The 22,156-nt window shown below is 40.2% G+C and overlaps 1 protein-coding gene across 1 annotated transcript in view; it reads left to right on the top strand.

Moving 5' to 3' along the window:
• Nucleotides 1-22,156, top strand: part of SBF2 (SET binding factor 2) — a 1,344,181-nt gene that overhangs the window by 1,100,854 nt on the left and 221,171 nt on the right. The window contains exon 23 of the mRNA XM_053720592.1: nt 3,980-4,107. Within this exon, the coding sequence (XP_053576567.1) occupies nt 3,980-4,107 (128 nt within the window). The remainder of the gene's footprint in view (nt 1-3,979; nt 4,108-22,156) is intronic.

Here is a 22,156-nt window from a genome sequence, read left to right on the forward strand (position 1 = left end):
GGAATTCAAGGGGCCTCCCCCAAGGGGGAGGTTCCACAGGTCTCAATTGTCTTCAGACCACATAAAGAGACAGGCATTCTTGCATTGTGTAGAAGACCTGTTAAAAATGGGAGTGATTCATCCTGTTCCATTAGGAACAAGGGATGGGGTTCTACTCCAATCTGTTCGTAGTTCCCAAAAAAGAGGGAACGTTCAGACCAATCTTGGATCTCAAGATCCTAAACAAGTTTCTCAAGGTTCCATCGTTCAAAATGGAAACTATTCGAACAATTCTTCCTTCCATCCAGGAAGGTCAATTCATGACCACGGTGGATTTAAAGGATGCGTATCTACATATTCCTATCCACAAGGAACATCATCGGTTCCTAAGGTTCGCATTCCTGGACAAGCATTACCAGTTCGTGGCACTTCCTTTCGGATTAGCCACTGCTCCAAGGATTTTCACAAAGGTACTAGGGTCCCTTCTAGCGGTACTAAGACCAAGGGGCATTGCAGTAGTACCTTACTTGGACGACATTCTGATTCAAGCGTCGTCCCTTCCTCAAGCAAAGGCTCACACGGACATAGTCCTGGCCTTTCTCAGATCTCACGGATGGAAAGTGAACGTAGAAAAGAGTTCTCTATCTCCGTCAACAAGGGTTCCCTTCTTGGGAACAATAATAGACTCTTTAGAAATGAGGATTTTTCTGACAGAGGCCAGAAAAACAAAACTTCTAAACTCTTGTCAAACACTTCATTCCGTTCCTCTTCCTTCCATAGCGCAGTGCATGGAAGTAATAGGTTTGATGGTAGCGGCAATGGACATAGTTCCTTTTGCGCGCATTCATCTAAGACCATTACAACTGTGCATGCTCAGTCAGTGGAATGGGGACTATACAGACTTGTCTCCGACGATTCAAGTAAATCAGAGGACCAGAGACTCACTCCGTTGGTGGCTGTCCCTGGACAACCTGTCACAAGGGATGACCTTCCGCAGACCAGAGTGGGTCATTGTCACGACCGACGCCAGTCTGATGGGCTGGGGCGCGGTCTGGGGACTCCTGAAAGCTCAGGGTCTTTGGTCTCGGGAAGAATCTCTTCTACCGATAAATATTCTGGAACTGAGAGCGATATTCAATGCTCTCAAGGCTTGGCCTCAGCTAGCGAAAGCCAAGTTCATACGGTTTCAATCAGACAACATGACGACTGTTGCGTACATCAACCATCAGGGGGGAACAAGGAGTTCCCTGGCGATGGAAGAAGTAACCAAAATCATTCAATGGGCGGAGACTCACTCCTGCCACCTGTCTACAATCCACATTCCTGGGGTGGAAAATTGGGAAGCGGATTTTCTGAGTCGTCAGACATTACATCCGGGGGAGTGGGAACTCCATCCGGAAATCTTTGCCCAAATTACTCAATTGTGGGGCATTCCAGACATGGATCTGATGGCCTCTCGTCAGAACTTCAAGGTTCCTTGCTACGGGTCCAGATCCAGGGATCCCAAGGCGACTCTAGTAGATGCACTAGTAGCACCTTGGACCTTCAAACTAGCTTATGTATTCCCGCCGTTTCCTCTCATCCCCAGGCTGGTAGCCAGGATCAATCAGGAGAGGGCGTCGGTGATCTTGATAGCTCCTGCGTGGCCACGCAGGACTTGGTATGCAGATCTGGTGAATATGTCATCGGCTCCACCATGGAAGCTACCTTTGAGACGAGACCTTCTTGTTCAAGGTCCGTTCGAACATCCGAATCTGGTCTCACTCCAGCTGACTGCTTGGAGATTGAACGCTTGATCTTATCAAAACGAGGGTTCTCAGATTCTGTTATTGATACTCTTGTTCAGGCCAGAAAGCCTGTAACTAGAAAAATTTACCACAAAATATGGAAAAAATATATCTGTTGGTGTGAATCTAAAGGATTCCCTTGGAACAAGGTAAAGATTCCTAAGATTCTATCCTTTCTTCAAGAAGGATTGGAGAAAGGATTATCGGCAAGTTCCTTGAAGGGACAGATTTCTACCTTGTCTGTGTTACTTCACAAAAAGCTGGCAGCTGTGCCAGATGTTCAAGCCTTTGTTCAGGCTCTGGTTAGAATCAAGCCTGTTTACAAACCTTTGACTCCTCCTTGGAGTCTCAACTTAGTTCTTTCAGTTCTTCAGGGGGTTCCGTTTGAACCCTTGCATTCCGTTGATATTAAGTTATTATCTTGGAAAGTTTTGTTTTTGGTTGCAATTTCTTCTGCTAGAAGAGTTTCAGAATTATCTGCTCTGCAGTGTTCTCCTCCTTATCTGGTTTTCCATGCAGATAAGGTGGTTTTACGTACTAAACCTGGTTTTCTTCCGAAAGTTGTTTCTAACAAAAACATTAACCAGGAGATAGTCGTGCCTTCTTTGTGTCCGAATCCAGTTTCAAAGAAGGAACGTTTGTTGCACAATTTGGATGTTGTTCGCGCTCTAAAATTCTATTTAGATGCTACAAAGGATTTTAGACAAACATCTTCCTTGTTTGTTGTTTATTCTGGTAAAAGGAGAGGTCAAAAAGCAACTTCTACCTCTCTCTCTTTTTGGATTAAAAGCATCATCAGATTGGCTTATGAGACTGCCGGACGGCAGCCTCCTGAAAGAATCACAGCTCATTCCACTAGGGCTGTGGCTTCCACATGGGCCTTCAAGAACGAGGCTTCTGTTGATCAGATATGTAGGGCAGCGACTTGGTCTTCACTGCACACTTTTACCAAATTTTACAAGTTTGATACTTTTGCTTCTTCTGAGGCTATTTTTGGGAGAAAGGTTTTGCAAACCGTGGTGCCTTCCATTTAGGTGACCTGATTTGCTCCCTCCCTTCATCCGTGTCCTAAAGCTTTGGTATTGGTTCCCACAAGTAAGGATGACGCCGTGGACCGGACACACCTATGTTGGAGAAAACAGAATTTATGTTTACCTGATAAATTACTTTCTCCAACGGTGTGTCCGGTCCACGGCCCGCCCTGGTTTTTTAATCAGGTCTGATAATTTATTTTCTTTAACTACAGTCACCACGGTATCATATGGTTTCTCCTATGCAAATATTCCTCCTTTACGTCGGTCGAATGACTGGGGTGGGCGGAGCCTAGGAGGGATCATGTGACCGGCTTTGCTGGGCTCTTTGCCATTTCCTGTTGGGGAGGAGAATATCCCACAAGTAAGGATGACGCCGTGGACCGGACACACCGTTGGAGAAAGTAATTTATCAGGTAAACATAAATTCTGTTTTTACTTTAAAATTTCCTCAGTAGCCACATCCCATTGAAAAGGACTTTAAGCAGCCAATCAGGATGCTAGTCCTGGGACTTGCAAGGAAACGTGCATCTGGCATGTGCAGGCACAGTCATGTTATTTCCCTGCTCAGTTTAAGAAACTTTGCTATGAAATCCCACAAGATCACCATAAAAGAAAGTATGACCTCAGCACTGATTAAGCTGATTGGCTGTTTTTATTTTTTCGTCTGGATAACTTTTCACAGAACACTTACTCTTGTAAGCTGAAGGAGTTTTGAGGTACAGCTATTCAGGTGATATTTTCTTGTCAGCTTTTTACAGATATGCTGCATAGTTTTTAAGTTTTTAGCATAAAAGTATTATGTTCCTTTAACCAAACTAAGCTTTCTGTTTAGCCTTCCAGCAGAATCTTACATGTAACAGTTAACTTCCCTCCAGAGTAACGGTAATTTAAATGATTTAAAGTGTAATTAGAGAAAAACACAAGATATATTTCTCTCCTATCGCAAATAAAGCACCAGTTTTCTCATCATTTCTCTCGTCATAAGAATATTTTTGGAAAGGGAGGAGTTTCTATCTTTGAACATTTTAATTGCGAGATGAAGTAAAGTTGTGGGGTGCTTTGTTTTTTGTGTGTAATATTTGGATCTTCATATTTTTCTCATTAGCTCGGCTGGTATCTACCTAGTGTCCTTTTTATGGTTTTAAAATGTGTGTATATCTCTCTTTCTGATTCCTCTAGTGGGAGAGCAGACCGTCATCCGAAGTGTCCCAATCTCTTCCATAACGCGAGAAAAAAAGATAAACATTCAGAATCATCTCCAGCAAAATATGCAAGAGGGTCTCCAGATCAGATCAGCAACATTCCAGGTACATAGGAACCATCTGTTATTATTGCATTCTTCTTATCCAATAGAACAAGGGAGATAGAATGCTCCCACAATGCTGAAGAAGAAAAGAACACAACTATATCAAAGTAATATTAAAATCTGGTAACGAGATATAAATACACAATGCTTTAACATGCTAGAGAATTGTATTATTACACTTACGCTGTATAGAATTCTCTGTTTAACCCTTGCAAAGGCATTAAACACATAGTTAAAGGGACAGTAAATAACTTGAGATTTGTATCTAAAATTTTAATTATGGGCAATAAAATAACTTTGCAATATACGTTCGTTATTTATTTTGCCACCCTTTCATGTTATTTAGCTCTGAAAATTGATCAATTTCCAATTTGTAGAATTTAAACTGCACCCTGCTGACTTTTCAAGGCTAACCCTGCTACATATACTCTTAATATGTTGATACACAGTATGACAAATCACAAGAATAGATCAATGGACAATAGTCCCAATCAATCTTAGCTGTTCAGGCAGTCAGTCCTTGGATGAATCCATAGATAACTCCGACCTAAAGTGGTGTTGACAAAATGCAAGCAGGTCTCGATTAGGCGCACACCCAGTGGGAGTCTGCTCCTTGCCTTCAAATTAGATCTGGATACAAATTCTTTCTGTGAAAAACAATCACAAGACAAGGGCGCCTCCTAGTGTGATATAGTAGCGACAAGGTGGTTTAAGATGATACAAATGAATACTCACAAATGGAGCAGCACCCAATTGTGCTAAGTAAAGCAGACTGTGGAATTGCAGTGTCCCAGCTCACTGGCCCAGTACCGGTATCCCAGGTGTCCTCAAAGGGTTAATAAAGCTCAGACTCTCCATTAAAATTGTAAAGTCACAATTTAATATAAAACTTAAAAACAGAAGTCAAAGATATGACTCTATTTTAAAACACAGAAAGCAACGCGTTTCTCAGATCTGTCTGTTTCATCAGGCTTCTGTTAACTGAATGAGAGTACAGGCTAATACCTAATAATAATAATAAAGTCTGAGTTTTATTAACCCTTTGAGGACACCTGGGATACCGGTACTCACGCTGGGCCAGTGAGTTGGGACACTGCAATTCCACAGTCTGCTTTACTTAGCTCAATTGGGTGCTGCTTCATTTGTGAGTATTCATTTGTATCATCTTAAACCACCTTGTCGCTACTATATCACACTAGGAGCCCTTGTCTTGTGATTGTTTTTCACAGAAAGAATTTGTAACCCTGCTACATACCTGTCCCTAATTGGCTTTATCAAATAACAACTGCAAAACAATGCTCTCTATACTAACATTATAACAAGGGCTAGCCTGTTTTTTTTTTTGCCAGATTGGCAACTCCAAATTCAGCAAATAGTGGGTTAAGTTTGGCTTTTGATACATTTTAAAAAACGTCAAAGGGACACTAAAGTCAAACCTTTCATGATTCAGAGTAGTGAATGCATTTTTAAGAGACTTGACATTTTGCTTCTATTATCAAATTTTGCAGTCTTTGTATATTCACACTTTCTGAGGCACCAGATTTTATGGAGCATGTGCACAAGCTCACAGGGTAAACGTATATTAGTTTGTGATTGGCTGATGGCTATCACATAACACAGTGGCTGGCAAATATGGGGAAATAAATTTGTCAGAAAAAAATCTACTGTTTCTCCAACATAGGTGTGTCCGGTCCACGGCGTCATCCTTACTTGTGGGATATTCTCTTCCCCAACAGGAAATGGCAAAGAGCCCAGCAAAGCTGGTCACATGATCCCTCCTAGGCTCCGCCTACCCCAGTCATTCTCTTTGCCGTTGTACAGGCAACATCTCCACGGAGATGGCTTAGAGTTTTTTAGTGTTTAACTGTAGTTTTTATTATTCAATCAAGAGTTTGTTATTTTGAAATAGTGCTGGTATGTACTATTTACTCAGAAACAGAAAAGAGATGAAGATTTCTGTTTGTATGAGGAAAATGATTTTAGCAACCGTCACTAAAATCCATGGCTGTTCCACACAGGACTGTTGAGAGCAATTAACTTCAGTTGGGGGAACAGTGAGCAGTCTCTTGCTGCTTGAGGTATGACACATTCTAACAAGACGATGTAATGCTGGAAGCTGTCATTTTCCCTCTGGGATCCGGTAAGCCATGTTTATTACGATTGTAAATAAGGGCTTCAAAAAGGGCTTATTAAGACTGTAGACTTTTTTTGGGCTAAATCGATTGATTATTAACACATATTTAGCCTTGAGGAATCATTTTATCTGGGTATTTTGATATAATAATATCGGCAGGCACTGTTTTAGACACCTTATTCTTTAGGGGCTTTCCCAAAGCATAGGCAGAGCCTCATTTTCGCGCCGGTGTTGCGCACTTGTTTTTGAGAGGCATGGCATGCAGTCGCATGTGAGAGGAGCTCTGATACTTAGAAAAGACTTTCTGAAGGCGTCATTTGGTATTGTATTCCCCTTGGGGCTTGGTTGGGTCTCAGCAAAGCAGATACCAGGGACTGTAAGGGGTTAAAGTTCAAAACGGCTCCGGTTCCGTTATTTTAAGGGTTAAAGCTTCCAAATTTGGTGTGCAATACTTTTAAGGCTTTAAGACACTGTGGTGAAAATTTGGTGAATTTTGAACAATTCCTTCATGTTTTTTCGCATTTGCAGTAATAAAGTGTGTTCAGTTTAAAATTTAAAGTGACAGTAACGGTTTTATTTTAAAACGTTTTTTGTACTTGTTATCAAGTTTATGCCTGTTTAACATGTCTGAACTACCAGATAGACTGTGTTCTGAATGTGGGGAAGCCAGAATTCCTATTCATTTAAATAAATGTGATTTATGTGACAATGACAATGATGCCCAAGATGATTCCTCAAGTGAGGGGAGTAAGCATGGTACTGCATCATTCCCTCCTTCGTCTACACGAGTCTTGCCCACTCAGGAGGCCCCTAGTACATCTAGCGCGCCAATACTCCTTACTATGCAACAATTAACGGCTGTAATGGATAATTCTGTCAAAAACATTTTAGCCAAAATGAACACTTATCAGCGTAAGCGCGACTGCTCTGTTTTAGATACTGAAGAGCATGACGACGCTGATATTAATATTTCTGAAGGGCCCCTAACTCAGTCTGATGGGGCCAGGGAGGTTTTGTCTGAGGGAGAAATTACTGATTCAGGGAACATTTCTCAACAAGCTGAACCTGATGTGATTGCATTTAAATTTAAGTTGGAACATCTCCGCATTCTGCTTAAGGAGGTATTATCCACTCTGGATGATTGTGACAAGTTGGTCATCCCAGAGAAACTATGTAAAATGGACAAGTTCCTAGAGGTGCCGGGGCTCCCAGAAGCTTTTCCTATACCCAAGCGGGTGGCGGACATTGTTAATAAGGAATGGGAAAGGCCCGGTATTCCTTTCGTCCCTCCCCCCATATTTAAAAAATTGTTTCCTATGGTCGACCCCAGAAAGGACTTATGGCAGACAGTCCCCAAGGTCGAGGGAGCGGTTTCCACTTTAAACAAACGCACCACTATACCCATAGAGGATAGTTGTGCTTTCAAAGATCCTATGGATAAAAAATTAGAAGGTTTGCTTAAAAAGATGTTTGTTCAGCAGGGTTACCTTCTACAACCAATTTCATGCATTGTCCCTGTCGCTACAGCCGCATGTTTCTGGTTCGATGAGCTGATAAAGGCGGTCGACAGTGATTCTCCTCCTTATGAGGAGATTATGGACAGAATCAATGCTCTCAAATTGGCTAATTCTTTCACCCTAGACGCCACTTTGCAATTGGCTAGGTTAGCGGCTAAGAATTCTGGGTTTGCTATTGTGGCGCGCAGAGCGCTTTGGTTGAAATCTTGGTCGGCTGATGCGTCTTCCAAGAACAAGTTACTTAACATTCCTTTCAAGGGGAAAACGCTGTTTGGCCCTGACTTGAAAGAGATTATCTCGGATATCACTGGGGGTAAGGGCCACGCCCTTCCTCAGGATCGGCCTTTCAAGGCAAAGAATAAACCTAATTTTCGTCCCTTTCGTAGAAACGGACCAGCCCAAAGTGCTACGTCCTCTAAGCAAGAGGGTAATACTTCTCAAGCCAAGCCAGCTTGGAGACCAATGCAAGGCTGGAACAAGGGAAAGCAGGCCAAGAAACCTGCCACTGCTACCAAGACAGCATGAAATGTTGGCCCCCGATCCGGGACCGGATCTGGTGGGGGGCAGACTCTCTCTCTTCGCTCAGGCTTGGGCAAGAGATGTTCTGGATCCTTGGGCGCTAGAAATAGTCTCCCAAGGTTATCTTCTGGAATTCAAGGGACTTCCCCCAAGGGGGAGGTTCCACAGGTCTCAGTTGTCTTCAGACCACATAAAAAGACAGGCATTCTTACATTGTGTAGAAGACCTGTTAAAAATGGGAGTGATTCATCCTGTTCCATTAAGAGAACAAGGGATGGGGTTCTACTCCAATCTGTTTATAGTTCCCAAAAAAGAGGGAACGTTCAGACCAATCTTAGATCTCAAGATCTTAAACAAGTTTCTCCAGGTTCCATCGTTCAAGATGGAAACCATTCGAACTATTCTTCCTTCCATCCAGGAAGGTCAATTCATGACCACGGTGGATTTAAAGGATGCGTATCTACATATTCCTATCCACAAGGAACATCATCGGTTCCTGAGGTTCGCATTCCTGGACAAACATTACCAGTTCGTGGCGCTTCCTTTCGGATTAGCCACTGCTCCAAGGATTTTCACAAAGGTACTAGGGTCCCTTCTAGCTGTGCTAAGACCAAGGGGCATTGCTGTAGTACCTTACTTGGACGACATTCTGATTCAAGCGTCGTCCCTTCCTCAAGCAAAGGCTCACACGGACATTGTCCTGGCCTTTCTCAGATCTCACGGATGGAAAGTGAACGTGGAAAAGAGTTCTCTATCTCCGTCAACAAGGGTTCCCTTCTTGGGAACAATAATAGACTCCTTAGAAATGAGGATTTTTCTGACAGAGGCCAGAAAAACAAAACTTCTAGACTCTTGTCGGATACTTCATTCCGTTCCTCTTCCTTCCATAGCTCAGTGCATGGAAGTGATCGGGTTGATGGTAGCGGCAATGGACATAGTTCCTTTTGCACGCATTCATCTAAGACCATTACAACTGTGCATGCTCAGTCAGTGGAATGGGGACTATACAGACTTGTCTCCGAAGATACAAGTAAATCAGAGGACCAGAGACTCACTCCGTTGGTGGCTGTCCCTGGACAACCTGTCACGAGGGATGACATTCCGCAGACCAGAGTGGGTCATTGTCACGACCGACGCCAGTCTGATGGGCTGGGGCGCGGTCTGGGGATCCCTGAAAGCTCAGGGTCTTTGGTCTCGGGAAGAATCTCTTCTACCGATAAATATTCTGGAACTGAGAGCGATATTCAATGCTCTCAAGGCTTGGCCTCAGCTAGCGAGGGCCAAGTTCATACGGTTTCAATCAGACAACATGACAACTGTTGCGTACATCAACCATCAGGGGGGAACAAGGAGTTCCCTGGCGATGGAAGAAGTGACCAAAATCATTCTATGGGCGGAGTCTCACTCCTGCCACCTGTCTGCTATCCACATCCCAGGAGTGGAAAATTGGGAAGCGGATTTTCTGAGTCGTCAGACATTGCATCCGGGGGAGTGGGAACTCCATCCGGAAATCTTTGCCCAAGTCACTCAGCTGTGGGGCATTCCAGACATGGATCTGATGGCCTCTCGTCAGAACTTCAAAGTTCCTTGCTACGGGTCCAGATCCAGGGATCCCAAGGCGGCTCTAGTGGATGCACTAGTAGCACCTTGGACCTTCAAACTAGCTTATGTGTTCCCGCCGTTTCCTCTCATCCCCAGGCTGGTAGCCAGGATCAATCAGGAGAGGGCGTCGGTGATCTTGATAGCTCCTGCGTGGCCACGCAGGACTTGGTACGCAGATCTGGTGAATATGTCATCGGCTCCTCCTTGGAAGCTACCTTTGAGACGAGACCTTCTTGTTCAGGGTCCGTTCGAACATCCGAATCTGGTTTCACTCCAGCTGACTGCTTGGAGATTGAACGCTTGATCTTATCGAAGCGAGGATTCTCAGATTCTGTTATCGATACTCTTGTTCAGGCCAGAAAGCCTGTAACTAGAAAGATTTACCACAAAATTTGGAAAAAATATATCTGTTGGTGTGAATCTAAAGGATTCCCTTGGGACAAGGTTAAGATTCCTAGGATTCTATCCTTCCTTCAAGAAGGATTGGAAAAAGGATTATCTGCAAGTTCCCTGAAGGGACAGATTTCTGCCTTGTCTGTGTTACTTCACAAAAAGCTGGCCGCTGTGCCAGATGTTCAAGCCTTTGTTCAGGCTCTGGTTAGAATTAAGCCTGTTTACAAACCTTTGACTCCTCCTTGGAGTCTCAATTTAGTTCTTTCAGTTCTTCAGGGGGTTCCGTTTGAACCCTTGCATTCCGTTGATATTAAGTTATTATCTTGGAAAGTTTTGTTTTTAGTTGCAATTTCTTCTGCTAGAAGAGTTTCAGAATTATCTGCTCTGCAGTGTTCTCCTCCTTATCTGGTGTTCCATGCAGATAAGGTGGTTTTACGTACTAAACCTGGTTTTCTTCCAAAAGTTGTTTCTAACAAAAACATTAACCAGGAGATTATCGTACCTTCTCTGTGTCCGAAACCAGTTTCAAAGAAGGAACGTTTGTTGCACAATTTGGATGTTGTTCGCGCTCTAAAATTCTATTTAGATGCTACAAAGGATTTTAGACAAACATCTTCCTTGTTTGTTGTTTATTCCGGTAAAAGGAGAGGTCAAAAAGCAACTTCTACCTCTCTCTCTTTTTGGATTAAAAGCATCATCAGATTGGCTTACGAGACTGCCGGACGGCAGCCTCCCGAAAGAATCACAGCTCATTCCACTAGGGCTGTGGCTTCCACATGGGCCTTCAAGAACGAGGCTTCTGTTGATCAGATATGTAGGGCAGCGACTTGGTCTTCACTGCACACTTTTACCAAATTTTACAAGTTTGATACTTTTGCTTCTTCTGAGGCTATTTTTGGGAGAAAGGTTTTGCAAGCCGTGGTGCCTTCCATTTAGGTGACCTGATTTGCTCCCTCCCTTCATCCGTGTCCTAAAGCTTTGGTATTGGTTCCCACAAGTAAGGATGACGCCGTGGACCGGACACACCTATGTTGGAGAAAACAGAATTTATGTTTACCTGATAAATTACTTTCTCCAACGGTGTGTCCGGTCCACGGCCCGCCCTGGTTTTTTTTTAATCAGGTCTGATAATTTATTTTCTTTAACTACAGTCACCACGGTACCATATGGTTTCTCCTATGCAAATATTCCTCCTTAACGTCGGTCGAATGACTGGGGTAGGCGGAGCCTAGGAGGGATCATGTGACCAGCTTTGCTGGGCTCTTTGCCATTTCCTGTTGGGGAAGAGAATATCCCACAAGTAAGGATGACGCCGTGGACCGGACACACCGTTGGAGAAAGTAATTTATCAGGTAAACATAAATTCTGTTTTTATTTGAAATTCAGAGTAAGTGTAATTTCCTTTTTATTATGCACTTGTTTATTATTTAAAGGACCACTCAATGTAGTAGAGTTGAATAATTAACAAGTGTATAATAAAAAGACAATGCACTAACTCCTACTCTGGATTCCAAATAAGTAGTAGATTTTTTTCTGGCCACTTTATTTTTTTCTCCCATTTCTGGCCCCCTGTATCATGTGATAGACTTCAGCCAATCACAGACTAGTATACATATACCCTGTGATCTTGTGCACATGCTCAGTAGGATCTTGTTCCCCAGAAAGTGTGCATATAAAAAGACTGTGCAAAATTTGATAATGGAAGTAAATTGGAAAGTCTTAAAACTGCTGCTCTGTCTGAATCATAAAAGTTTATTTTGACTTGAGTGTCCCTTTAAATATACTGTATTTAATGGTCCTTTAAGATTCGTCTGATGTTATTTTATATCAACACAACGCAAATGTCTTGTAATTGCAATGTATTAACTGTCCCTTTAAAGTCAGCTCCAGAGCAGCAGTACTGGTAGCTAGCTGAACACGTCTGGTGAGCCAATGACAAGAGACAAGTGTTTGCAGTCACCAATCACAGTCTAGCTTGCAGTGTAAGATATGTATGTGTTGTTTTCAACAAAGGATACCAAGAGAACAAAGTTTATTTGATAATAGAAGTGAATTTAAAAGTAACATAGTAGATGAGGTTGAAAAAAGACCATCGAGTTCAACCTATACAAATCTTAAATACTTACAAAAAGCTCCAGTTAAACTTAAATAATCCCACTTAAAGGTGACCCATTTAATACTAGCAATCATATCCATGAATTTTGATTCTAGACAGAAATGTATCCAAACAATGTTTAAATGTATCTAAGGTATTGACATTCACTACCTCCTTTGGTAATGAGTTCCACAATTTTATTGCTCTTACAGTGAAAAATAGTTTCCATTACAGGAGATTAAATCTCCTTTCCTCGAACCTTAAATTGTGACACCTTGTCACAAACAATTTTCTTGGAATAAACAGAGCTTCTGACATCTCTGTATATGGGCCTTGACTATATTTATATAAAGTAATCATGTCACCTCTCAAGCGCCTTTTTTCTAAAGAAAACATACCCAGTTTGGCTATCCTCTCCTCATAGCTTAAATTCTCAATTCCCCTTATTAGCTTTGTGGCCCTTCTCTGAACTTTTTCTAGTTCTACAATATCTTTTTTGGGGATTGGTCCCCAGAACTGCACTCCATACTCAAGGTGAGGTCTTACTAGGGATTTATAAAGTGACAGAATTATGCTTTCCTCCCTTGAATCAATGCCTCTTTTAATACATGCTAGTATCTTATTAGCCTTTGTAGCCGCTGCCCTGCATTGTGTACCAATATTTAGCTTGTTATCTATTACTACTCCCAAATCCCTTTCCTCCTCTGTTTAGTCTTGTCCCATTTAAATAATACGTTGCCTGCTTATTTTTACTTCCAAAATGTAGAACCTTGCATTTTTCCGTATTAAATCTTATTTTCCATTTACCTGCCCATACTTCTAATTTTTGCAGATCCTTTTGTAACGAAAGTTCATCCTGCTCTGACCTAATGACCTTACTTAACTTAGTATCTATCATCTGCAAAAATAGAGATGTCACTATTTAATCCTTGCTCCAAATCATTTATAAAAATATTAAAAAGAACAGGGCCCAGTACTGATCCCTGGGGGGGGGGACTCCACTGATTAACTTTGTCCAATCTGAGTATGATCCATTCACTACTACTTGTTGCTCCCTATCTTTTATCCAGTTTTTTTAATCCATAAACTAACATTTTCAGATATTCCCAGTCCCTTAATTTTGTGCATTAATCTCTCATTTGACACTATATCAAATGCCTTTGCAAAATCTAAGTATATCACATCAACTGATTTCCCTTTATCTATATTTTTACTTACTTCCTTATATAATCTAATTATATAAGTTTGACGTGATCTATTTCTCATGAAGCCATGCTGATTTGGACTCATAATCTTGTTTACACGAATGTGCTCATCAATATAATCCTTTATAATTCCTTCAAATATCTTCCCCACTATTGATGTCAGACTAACTGGTGTATAGCTTCCTAGTTCATCCCTGCTTCACTTTTTGAAGTGTGGCACCACATCCGCTTAAGCCAATCCTGGGGTACCATGCCTGAGGATAATGAGTCTTGAAAAATGAACAGTAGAGGGTTGTCTATAACAGTGCTAAATTCCCTTAACACCACTGGGTGTATTCCATCTGGGCCTGGAGTTTTATTTACCTTAATATTATCCAGTTTTTTCCTGATATCCTCTATACATAACCCAGTTAATGTTATGGGCTGGCGTGTTCTAGTTTGTTCCAAAGTATCGTCTATTGGTTCCTTTCTTGTTTCTGGTTTAGTACCTCAGCCTTCTCCCTGTCACTCTTAACCATGCTACCCTCCACGCATTTTATGTTTAAATATTTTTTATTAAGTTTTACACCTTTTATAGGTTGCTCTTACATCAAGGTGGGTATATCACATTTTCAAACAAATACAAAAGTGGAACAGATTTCCAAAGAAAACATTTCTCGAGCTTTCGGAACTCAAGAATTCATGAACTTAACATTAGTTCTCTGCACCTATGATGTAATACGGTGTAAAATCTCTCACAAGCCTTTCAAAACATTGTAAGGAAGAGGAGAGGGGATAATAGATCCCCTCCCTAGTGTAAGACACTTGAAGCCAGTGGTTCCAGGCATATGTGTGTAGGGGTGGAGAGGGGGCGAAGGGGAGAAAGTGATAACAGGAATGAAAGTGACAACATAATAAATACCGAAAGTGAGCTCTTCAGTAAAGCAATTTGCAATGTATGTCTAAACCGTTAAAGGGCCCTAAAGGAGTGATCCTTGGGTTTATTCTCCCTGAGCTATCCAATAGAACCAGATCTGATTGACTGTTTCTCTATTATTTAATATTCCAGATGCTACCTCGTGCATCCTGTATGTGTGTTGCACTTTATGATATATTTCGGTCCATGTAGGGGTACCTGTCTTCCAGTGTTTAGCAATACATGTTCTTCTGACTGTGCATAGAATGTTGAGAAAGGTGTTAAAGTGTTTGTTATATGTAGTATTGTGGTAATGAAGAAGAGCTTGTTGTATATTGAGTGTAATCTCCGTACCTACTAGTTGACTAATAAAGTAGGCAAGTCGCTTCCATATTGGATTGACCTCAGTGCAATCCCACCACATGTGTCGATATGAGCCTACCTCTCCACATCCCCTATAACACAATCTGCTACCCTGTGGATACATATGAGTGGTTTTCACCGGCGTCAAGTACCATCTGAAAAGTTTTTTCATGACATTCTCCTTCATGTCTGCACTCAGAAGTCCTCTGTCGGCAGTCTGGAATATTTGTTCCCAGTCCTAAAGATCTTTAGTTATGTGTAAGTCTTTTTCCCAAGCTAGCATTACCGAAGACTTTGTCTTGTGTGGGCCGGATTGGATGGCTACGTAAAGTCTAGAAATGGAGTGTTTAGAACGTTGGGGATTATTACAGAGTAATTCTAGACCAGTGGGGCCTCCCTTTGGGGCTCCTCTGATAAATGATCCCACAGAGGAGCTTATTTGTAGGTACAAGTACCAGTGTAGTTTTATTGGTGTTATTTTTTCTTGTAATTGACAGGAGATTAGCTTTCCGTTCTCCAGTATATCTGCTACCCTGTAAAGTCCTGTGTTTTCCCACTTCTGAATTTGTGTCCACAGCTCGCTAGGTAGTAAATATTGGATTGGGGTGTAAAGGGAAGATTCTGGCATCAGAGCATGTTTCACCACCGCCCTCAACCATGTATGTAGGGTATTCTTAGACATAGGAGATAAAATAATACAAAAAAAGAAAACAATATACAGAGGTGCAAGATGGAAAAAACACACAATATTCTGTACAAATGAACTAAGAACTGATACTCTCCTTTAGGTCAGACCGCAGCCTTCTTGCAGTCTCTCCCTTGTGACTGTGTATAGGTAGATAGTAGTGGTAGATGGTGCTGGTTTATTGAATGATTTTCTCTAGTAAGTGAAGAGAAAACAGGCTTGATGCATATATTGAAGCCAATTAATATGGGTGCAGTATACTCACTCCATTAGATGAATCTGTACAGCTGAAAGGGAGCGTAACATCCAATGGCAAGAGTCCACAGGTTCCTGGAGTCAAATACTGAATTTTCAGGTTTATCCAAAAGTGGACTATAAATGAATAGAGACCCAAATAACAAAAATATCCAGTATATAGTTGAAAAAAATGTAGTAACATACTCCATAGATAAGGAGATTCCAGCTCAGCACAGCAAAACAAGATCTTGACAATCTTTCAACAAAGGATAAAAGGTTTTATTTGCTCAACGCGTTTCAACGTATTACACGTCTTAATCAAGAGCATACATTAAAACAAGTAAAACAGGTAAGTAAAACGAAATATTGAGTGTGTTTGCCTCCTGTGGAATAAATTGTTCACCTGTATATAAACCAGCCCTGTAGCCACAGCAAACACACTCAATATTTGGTTTTACTTACCTGTTTTACTTGTTTTAATGTATGCTCTTGATAAAGACGTGTAATACGTTGAAACGCGTTGAGCAAATAAAACCTTTTATCCTTTGTTGAAAGATTGTCAAGATCTTGTTTTGCTGTGCTGAGCTGAAATCTCCTTATCTATGGAGTAAGTTGCTACATTTTTTTCAACTATATACTGGATACTTTTGTCATTTGGGTCTCTATTAATTTATAGTCCACTTTTGGATAAACCTTAAAATTCAGTATTTGACTCCAGGAACCTGTGGACTCTTGCCATCGGATGCTACGTTCCCTTTCAGCTGCACAGATTCATCTTACGGAGTGAGTATACTGCACCCATATTAATTGGCTTCAATATATGCATCAAGCCTGTTTTCTCTTCACTTATTAGAGAAAATCATTCAATAGACCAGCGCCATCTACCACTACTATCTATGTATGTAGGGTAAGCTCAAGAGTGAAGGGTATAGGGAGGGTCTTATTGGATTGTGTTGTTCTTTTGTCCCAAAAAATTGTGTCTGAATCTCTCCAGCCTCCTATCTCTGCCTCTAGTGAGGGCCATAGCACATCTTTTGACCTCTGTAGGATCATCCCGTCTTGTGCTGTGTAATAGTCTATTAAATTTCGGCCACCTATGTCACCTAGTGATTTGTGTCTATTTATTAAGGATTTCGCCACCCTAGCCGATTTGTTCCCCCTAATGAAGGAGAGCAGGTCAGTCTGCAGTTTATCTCTGATCTGATAATCCTTATAGGGAGTGTTCTAAATAGGAATAATACTCGTGGTAAAATAGTAATTTTAACCGCTGCTAGTCTACCAAGCCAAGAGAAATTATAGCTTCTCCATTTCAGTATGTCTCGTCTAATCTGTTTAATAAGAGGGGTGTAGTTAGATTTATATAGCAGGTGAGTTTGCATTGGTAAGTGTATCCCCAGGTATTTGAGTGTGTGCTTCATCCATTTAAAATCAGAATTGGATTCTAGCAATTTTTGGGTTTGTGTGGGAATAGCAATAGGTAGGGCCTCACATTTATCTGCATTTATCTTAAATCCTGAAATCGTCGAAAATATGTCCAAGATCCCATAAAGATTGGGGAGTGAAATTAGTGGCTTAGTGATAGTCAGTAGGATGTCGTCCGCAAACGGTGAAAGTTTATACTCCGACTTTGCAACAGGGACTCCCGCGATGTCTGTGTGTGATCTAATCCTAGCTGCTAGTGGCTCGATACACAGGACAAAGAGGAGTGGTGAGAGAGGGCAACCCTGTCTTGTGCCATTTAATATTGGGAAAATTTTGGATTTATAGCCTGCAGAGGCTACCCTAGCGCTTGGTGAGGAATATATTGCCTGTAGGGCCGTTATAAACGTACCGTCGAAGCCCATCCTCCTGAGGGTAGTAAACATATACCCCCAGTCTATTCTGTCAAACGCCTTCTCCGCATCCAGTGATAGGAGCAGAGAAGGTGTCTTATCCAAGCAGTGTATTAGGTTAGTCACCCTTCTGATGTTGTCTGGGGCTTCCCTATCTTTTATAAATCCCACCTGATCAGGGTGCACCAGGTGGGGCATCATTTCTTTAAGGCGATTCGCCATGATTTTCGTGAAGATTTTCCAGTCCTGATTTATCAGGTAGATTGGGCGATAATTTTGACAGAGTTTGTGATTTCTGTCTGGTTTGGGAATTACCAGTATTTTAGCATCCAAGAGTTCCGGCGGGACAGGGTTGCCCTCCAAAATGTGGTTACAAAATTTAGTAAGGTGGGGGACTATTGTGCTCCTAAATAATTTGTAGTATTCCCCTGGGAATCCGTCCTGACCTGCCGCTTTACCTGTTTTGAGATCTCGTATTGCTCCTATAACTTCTGTGGCAGGTACTGGGGCATTAAGGATTTATTTATGTTCCTCTGATATAGTTCTTAGGGGAGAATTTGCAAAGAATTCTATAGTAAGGGACTCTGTTACTGTGTTGTGTGTGACTTTGTCTCCATTATATAAGTTTCCGTAGTAGTTAGCAAATGTGTCTACAATTTCTTGGGGGTGTGATGTTGTGGTGCCTTGGGATGTTTCTATGATAGGGATAGCTGACGCTCTGCATCTCTCTCTAATTTTATAAGCCATGAATTTATCTGGCTTATTAGCATAAATAAAGTATCGGGATTTCAGTCTCACATAGCCCTGGCTGCTTGAGAATTAAGCAGCAACGTCAGTGAGATTTTTTTTAGCGTGGAGTGCATGCAAGGTCAAGGTCTGCTTCGTCAGTCTATGCTGCCTTTCTAATAGCTCTATTTCCCTGTATAACTGTGCTAAGTGGTTTTTGTATTTCTTACTTTGCATTGCTTTTTCTTTTATAAGCAACCCCCTAAGTACTGCTTTGTGTGCTGCCCATGTATTTATTGGGTTTAACCCTCCACGCATTTTAAAGGAACAGTCTTGACTTTCATGATTCAGATAGGGCATGTCATTTTAAACAACTTTCCAATTTACTTTTATCATCAAATTTTCTTTGTTCCCTTGGTGGTATTTTTGAAAGATAAACCTAAGTAGGCTCAAACTGATTTCTAAAACCGTTGAAAACCGCCTCTTAGCTCAGAGCATTTTGAAAGTTTTTCACAGTTAGATAGTACTAGTTCATGTGTGTCATATTAGATAACATTGTGCTCACTCCCGTGGAGTTATTTAGGACTCTGCACTGATTGGCTAAACTGCATGTCTGTCAAAATCACTAAGGTAAGGGGCAGTCTGCAGAGGTTTTAGATACAAGGTTATCACAGAGGTAATATGTGTATAAATAGAACAGTGTTGGTTATGCAAAACTGGGGAATGGGTGATAAAGGGATTATCTATCTTTCTAAACAATAAAAATTCTGGAGTAGACTGTCCCTTTAATGTACCTATATTGCCCTTCTTATATTTTTTGCTATTTATGTACTTAAAGAACCTTTTAGGGTTAGACTTAGAATCCTTTGCAATTAATTTTCATTTTCAATTTTGTATAATTTTGATTCTCTTTTGCATGCTTTGTTATAATCCTTATAGATATGGTATGTTGAGTCTGTACTATTTTATTTGAATAATTTAAATGCCCTATGTTTTTTCCTAATTTCTCTTAACACATTTTTATTTAGACACATTGGCTTGGATTTTTTTATTTTTATAACCATATGGTATTTGTTGATTTGTATATTTATTTGACAACGTTTTAAATCTTATCCATTTAGCCTCTGTTTTTTTTATTAGGGAATTCTTTGTCCCAATTTGTTATTTAAAAGATTTCCTTAAATCGTTGAATTTTGCTTTCTTAAAATTAAAAGTCTTAGTTAAACCTTTAAGACACTGCTTATGTAAAGAGATTTCAAATGTGACCAAGTTATGCTCACTGTTACCCAAATGTTCATTGACTTCTATGTTAGATATTATATCTATATCTGTATCATTTGATAGCACTAAATCCAAAATAGCTTTACTCCTAGTTGGCTTCTCTATTAATTGTGACAAGAAGTTATCCCTGAGAACTTTTAAAAATCTATCCCCCTTAGCTGAATTACTAGTTTTATTGGCCCAGTTTATATCAGGGTAGTTACAATCTCCCATAATTTACAGCACTGTTATTAGCAGCCTTACCTATTTGCATTAGTAGTTGAGTTTCCTCCAGGTCACTAATGTTGGGGAGCTTGTAGCATGTTCCAAGTAATTTTTTTTATGATTTTTCCCCCCACTCTTTATTTCAACCCACAGGTTCTCTACATTGTCAGTTGTATCATAAATATCTTCCCTTATTGTAGGTTTAAGGTTAGGTTTAATATACATGCAGATTCCTCCACCCCATTTATTATTCCTGTCCCTCCTAAATAAAGTATACCCCTAGAATGGATGCTCTAACTAAATCATGCCTTCCCTATCCCCTTTGAACAGGGTAGTTTCACAACTTTAGTGGAATGAGACAGAAATAAATTAAACTGCCTATAATTTCACATTTTCTGCCTCCTATTTGTATGTTACTATTCAACGGATGTAAAGAACTCCCAGTCAAGATGGAGCCCATCTCAAAACTGATACATTACAGTTTACATTAGTCCCGGAAGCACAATGTCAGTACATTTTCCTGTCTTGTTCCAGTGAGAACTTAAATGGACATGAAACCCAAAGTTTTTCTTTCATGATTCAGATAGAGAATTCAATTTTAAACAACTTTCCAATTTACTTCTATTATCTAATTTTCTTTATTCTTTAGGTATCCTTTGTTGAAGAAAAAACAATGCACATGTGTGTGCCAATTACACAAGGCATATATGTGAAGCCGCAAATCGGCAGCTAGTGAGCCTATTTAGATATGCTTTTCAACACAGGATATCAAGAGACTGAAGCAAATTAGATAATAGAAGTAAATTGGAAAGTTGTTTAGAAAATTTTGAGTTTCATGTCCCTTTAAATTACACAGCTGTTCTTATATGTAAGCCAGAAAAAATGTTTTACTTCTGAAAAGATTTTAGACTTGAAATACAAAAATACACAGTTTTTATCAAGATGTTTATTTAAAGAGAGAGAAAATATATCAATGTATTTGTGTTCAGTAGTGGGCGCAGATGGCATTTAGTGATGGGTAAGAGCACAGGTCAGGGTCATCATATCTCCCAGAGTTCTTTAGGTGTGTCTCCTCTTCCTAAATGCAGCTTCAGTTCTGTTTTTTACTAATTATTGTTTTCATTTCTGTATTTCTAGGTAATTAAAGTATTGTGTTTACTGATACTGAAATTATACAGATTTTTTTTATAAATTAATGTACCTTCCCTTATCAATGCATAATACATATGTTGTTTGTACCATCTTTATTAAAGAGCAACATTTAAACCTAGACATTTATTGCTTTTAAAATATGAAGTAAAAGCAGTTCAAGATTAAATTACTGTATCAGCTGTGCATTTCCAACTAATGCTGATTGGCTTATAAGTACTTCCTACTACTCAGGAAGTTTATTTGAACCAATGAGAATTAACAGGAAGTACCTATCAGCCATTGACCATTATTAGGTAGTACCTAACTCATACACTTGTGTTTTAATTCAAATTTAAAAATATTTTACTTTAGATTTTATTCATGAAAAAATGCTATTCTTTTATATGGATTCCAGAAAATGTTTTGAGTATAGTGTCCCTTTAAATACATGTTTTTATTCTTAACTGATATTTTCTACCTAATGGTGCATTTGCTAACGAACATAAATACAAAAGGTGCTACATGATCTAGCCTTGATCTTAGAATGTAGGCAGTGGTGATTCTACCAAAGGTGGGGAACATAATACAAGGAGTTCTTTGCAGCTCATCAGGGGTGCTGCACATGTATTTGGAGTCACATAGCACCCTCATAGAACCGCCACTGAATGTAAGTGATATAAAACCATACTTCTCAACTCCAGTCCTCATATACCCCTGACAGGCAAGAGTTTCAGGATTTCTTAAAGGGACAGTAAATGTTGTTTAAGATGTCACATAATGCTGCAGGATTATGTAACATAAGGATAGCCTTTCCTTGAAACATATTTTAAAATACCAAATTTGGCAGCTGAAATGTTACCTTGTAAGCGTAATTGGGTGCACTGTTAATACAATCGAGCACTAAACAGCTTCAGTTAGTGAATAAACAAAAGCTATGCAGATTCTCAATATATTACTCAAGATATATTCATTTATTATAAATGTCCAGCTGCAGCCGAGTATTCAATTACATCTTCTGTTTGCTTTTACATTTTCTAACGTTATTCTGAGAAGAAGACAATCTGTAGCCATATTTTCTAATGTAATTGTAATACATTGTTTAGAAAGTAAAGTCTATGATACAGAAAGAATTGGCACGCCGTTGCTGGCGTTTTAGGATATAAAGACAAAGATTGTTTGACATGTTGTTTTTCTGGTTCCTTAACTTTGTTCACACAATGTGTTTCCATTT

The sequence above is a fragment of the Bombina bombina genome, chromosome 7 (assembly GCF_027579735.1).
Source record: "Bombina bombina isolate aBomBom1 chromosome 7, aBomBom1.pri, whole genome shotgun sequence".
NCBI lineage: Eukaryota > Metazoa > Chordata > Amphibia > Anura > Bombinatoridae > Bombina > Bombina bombina.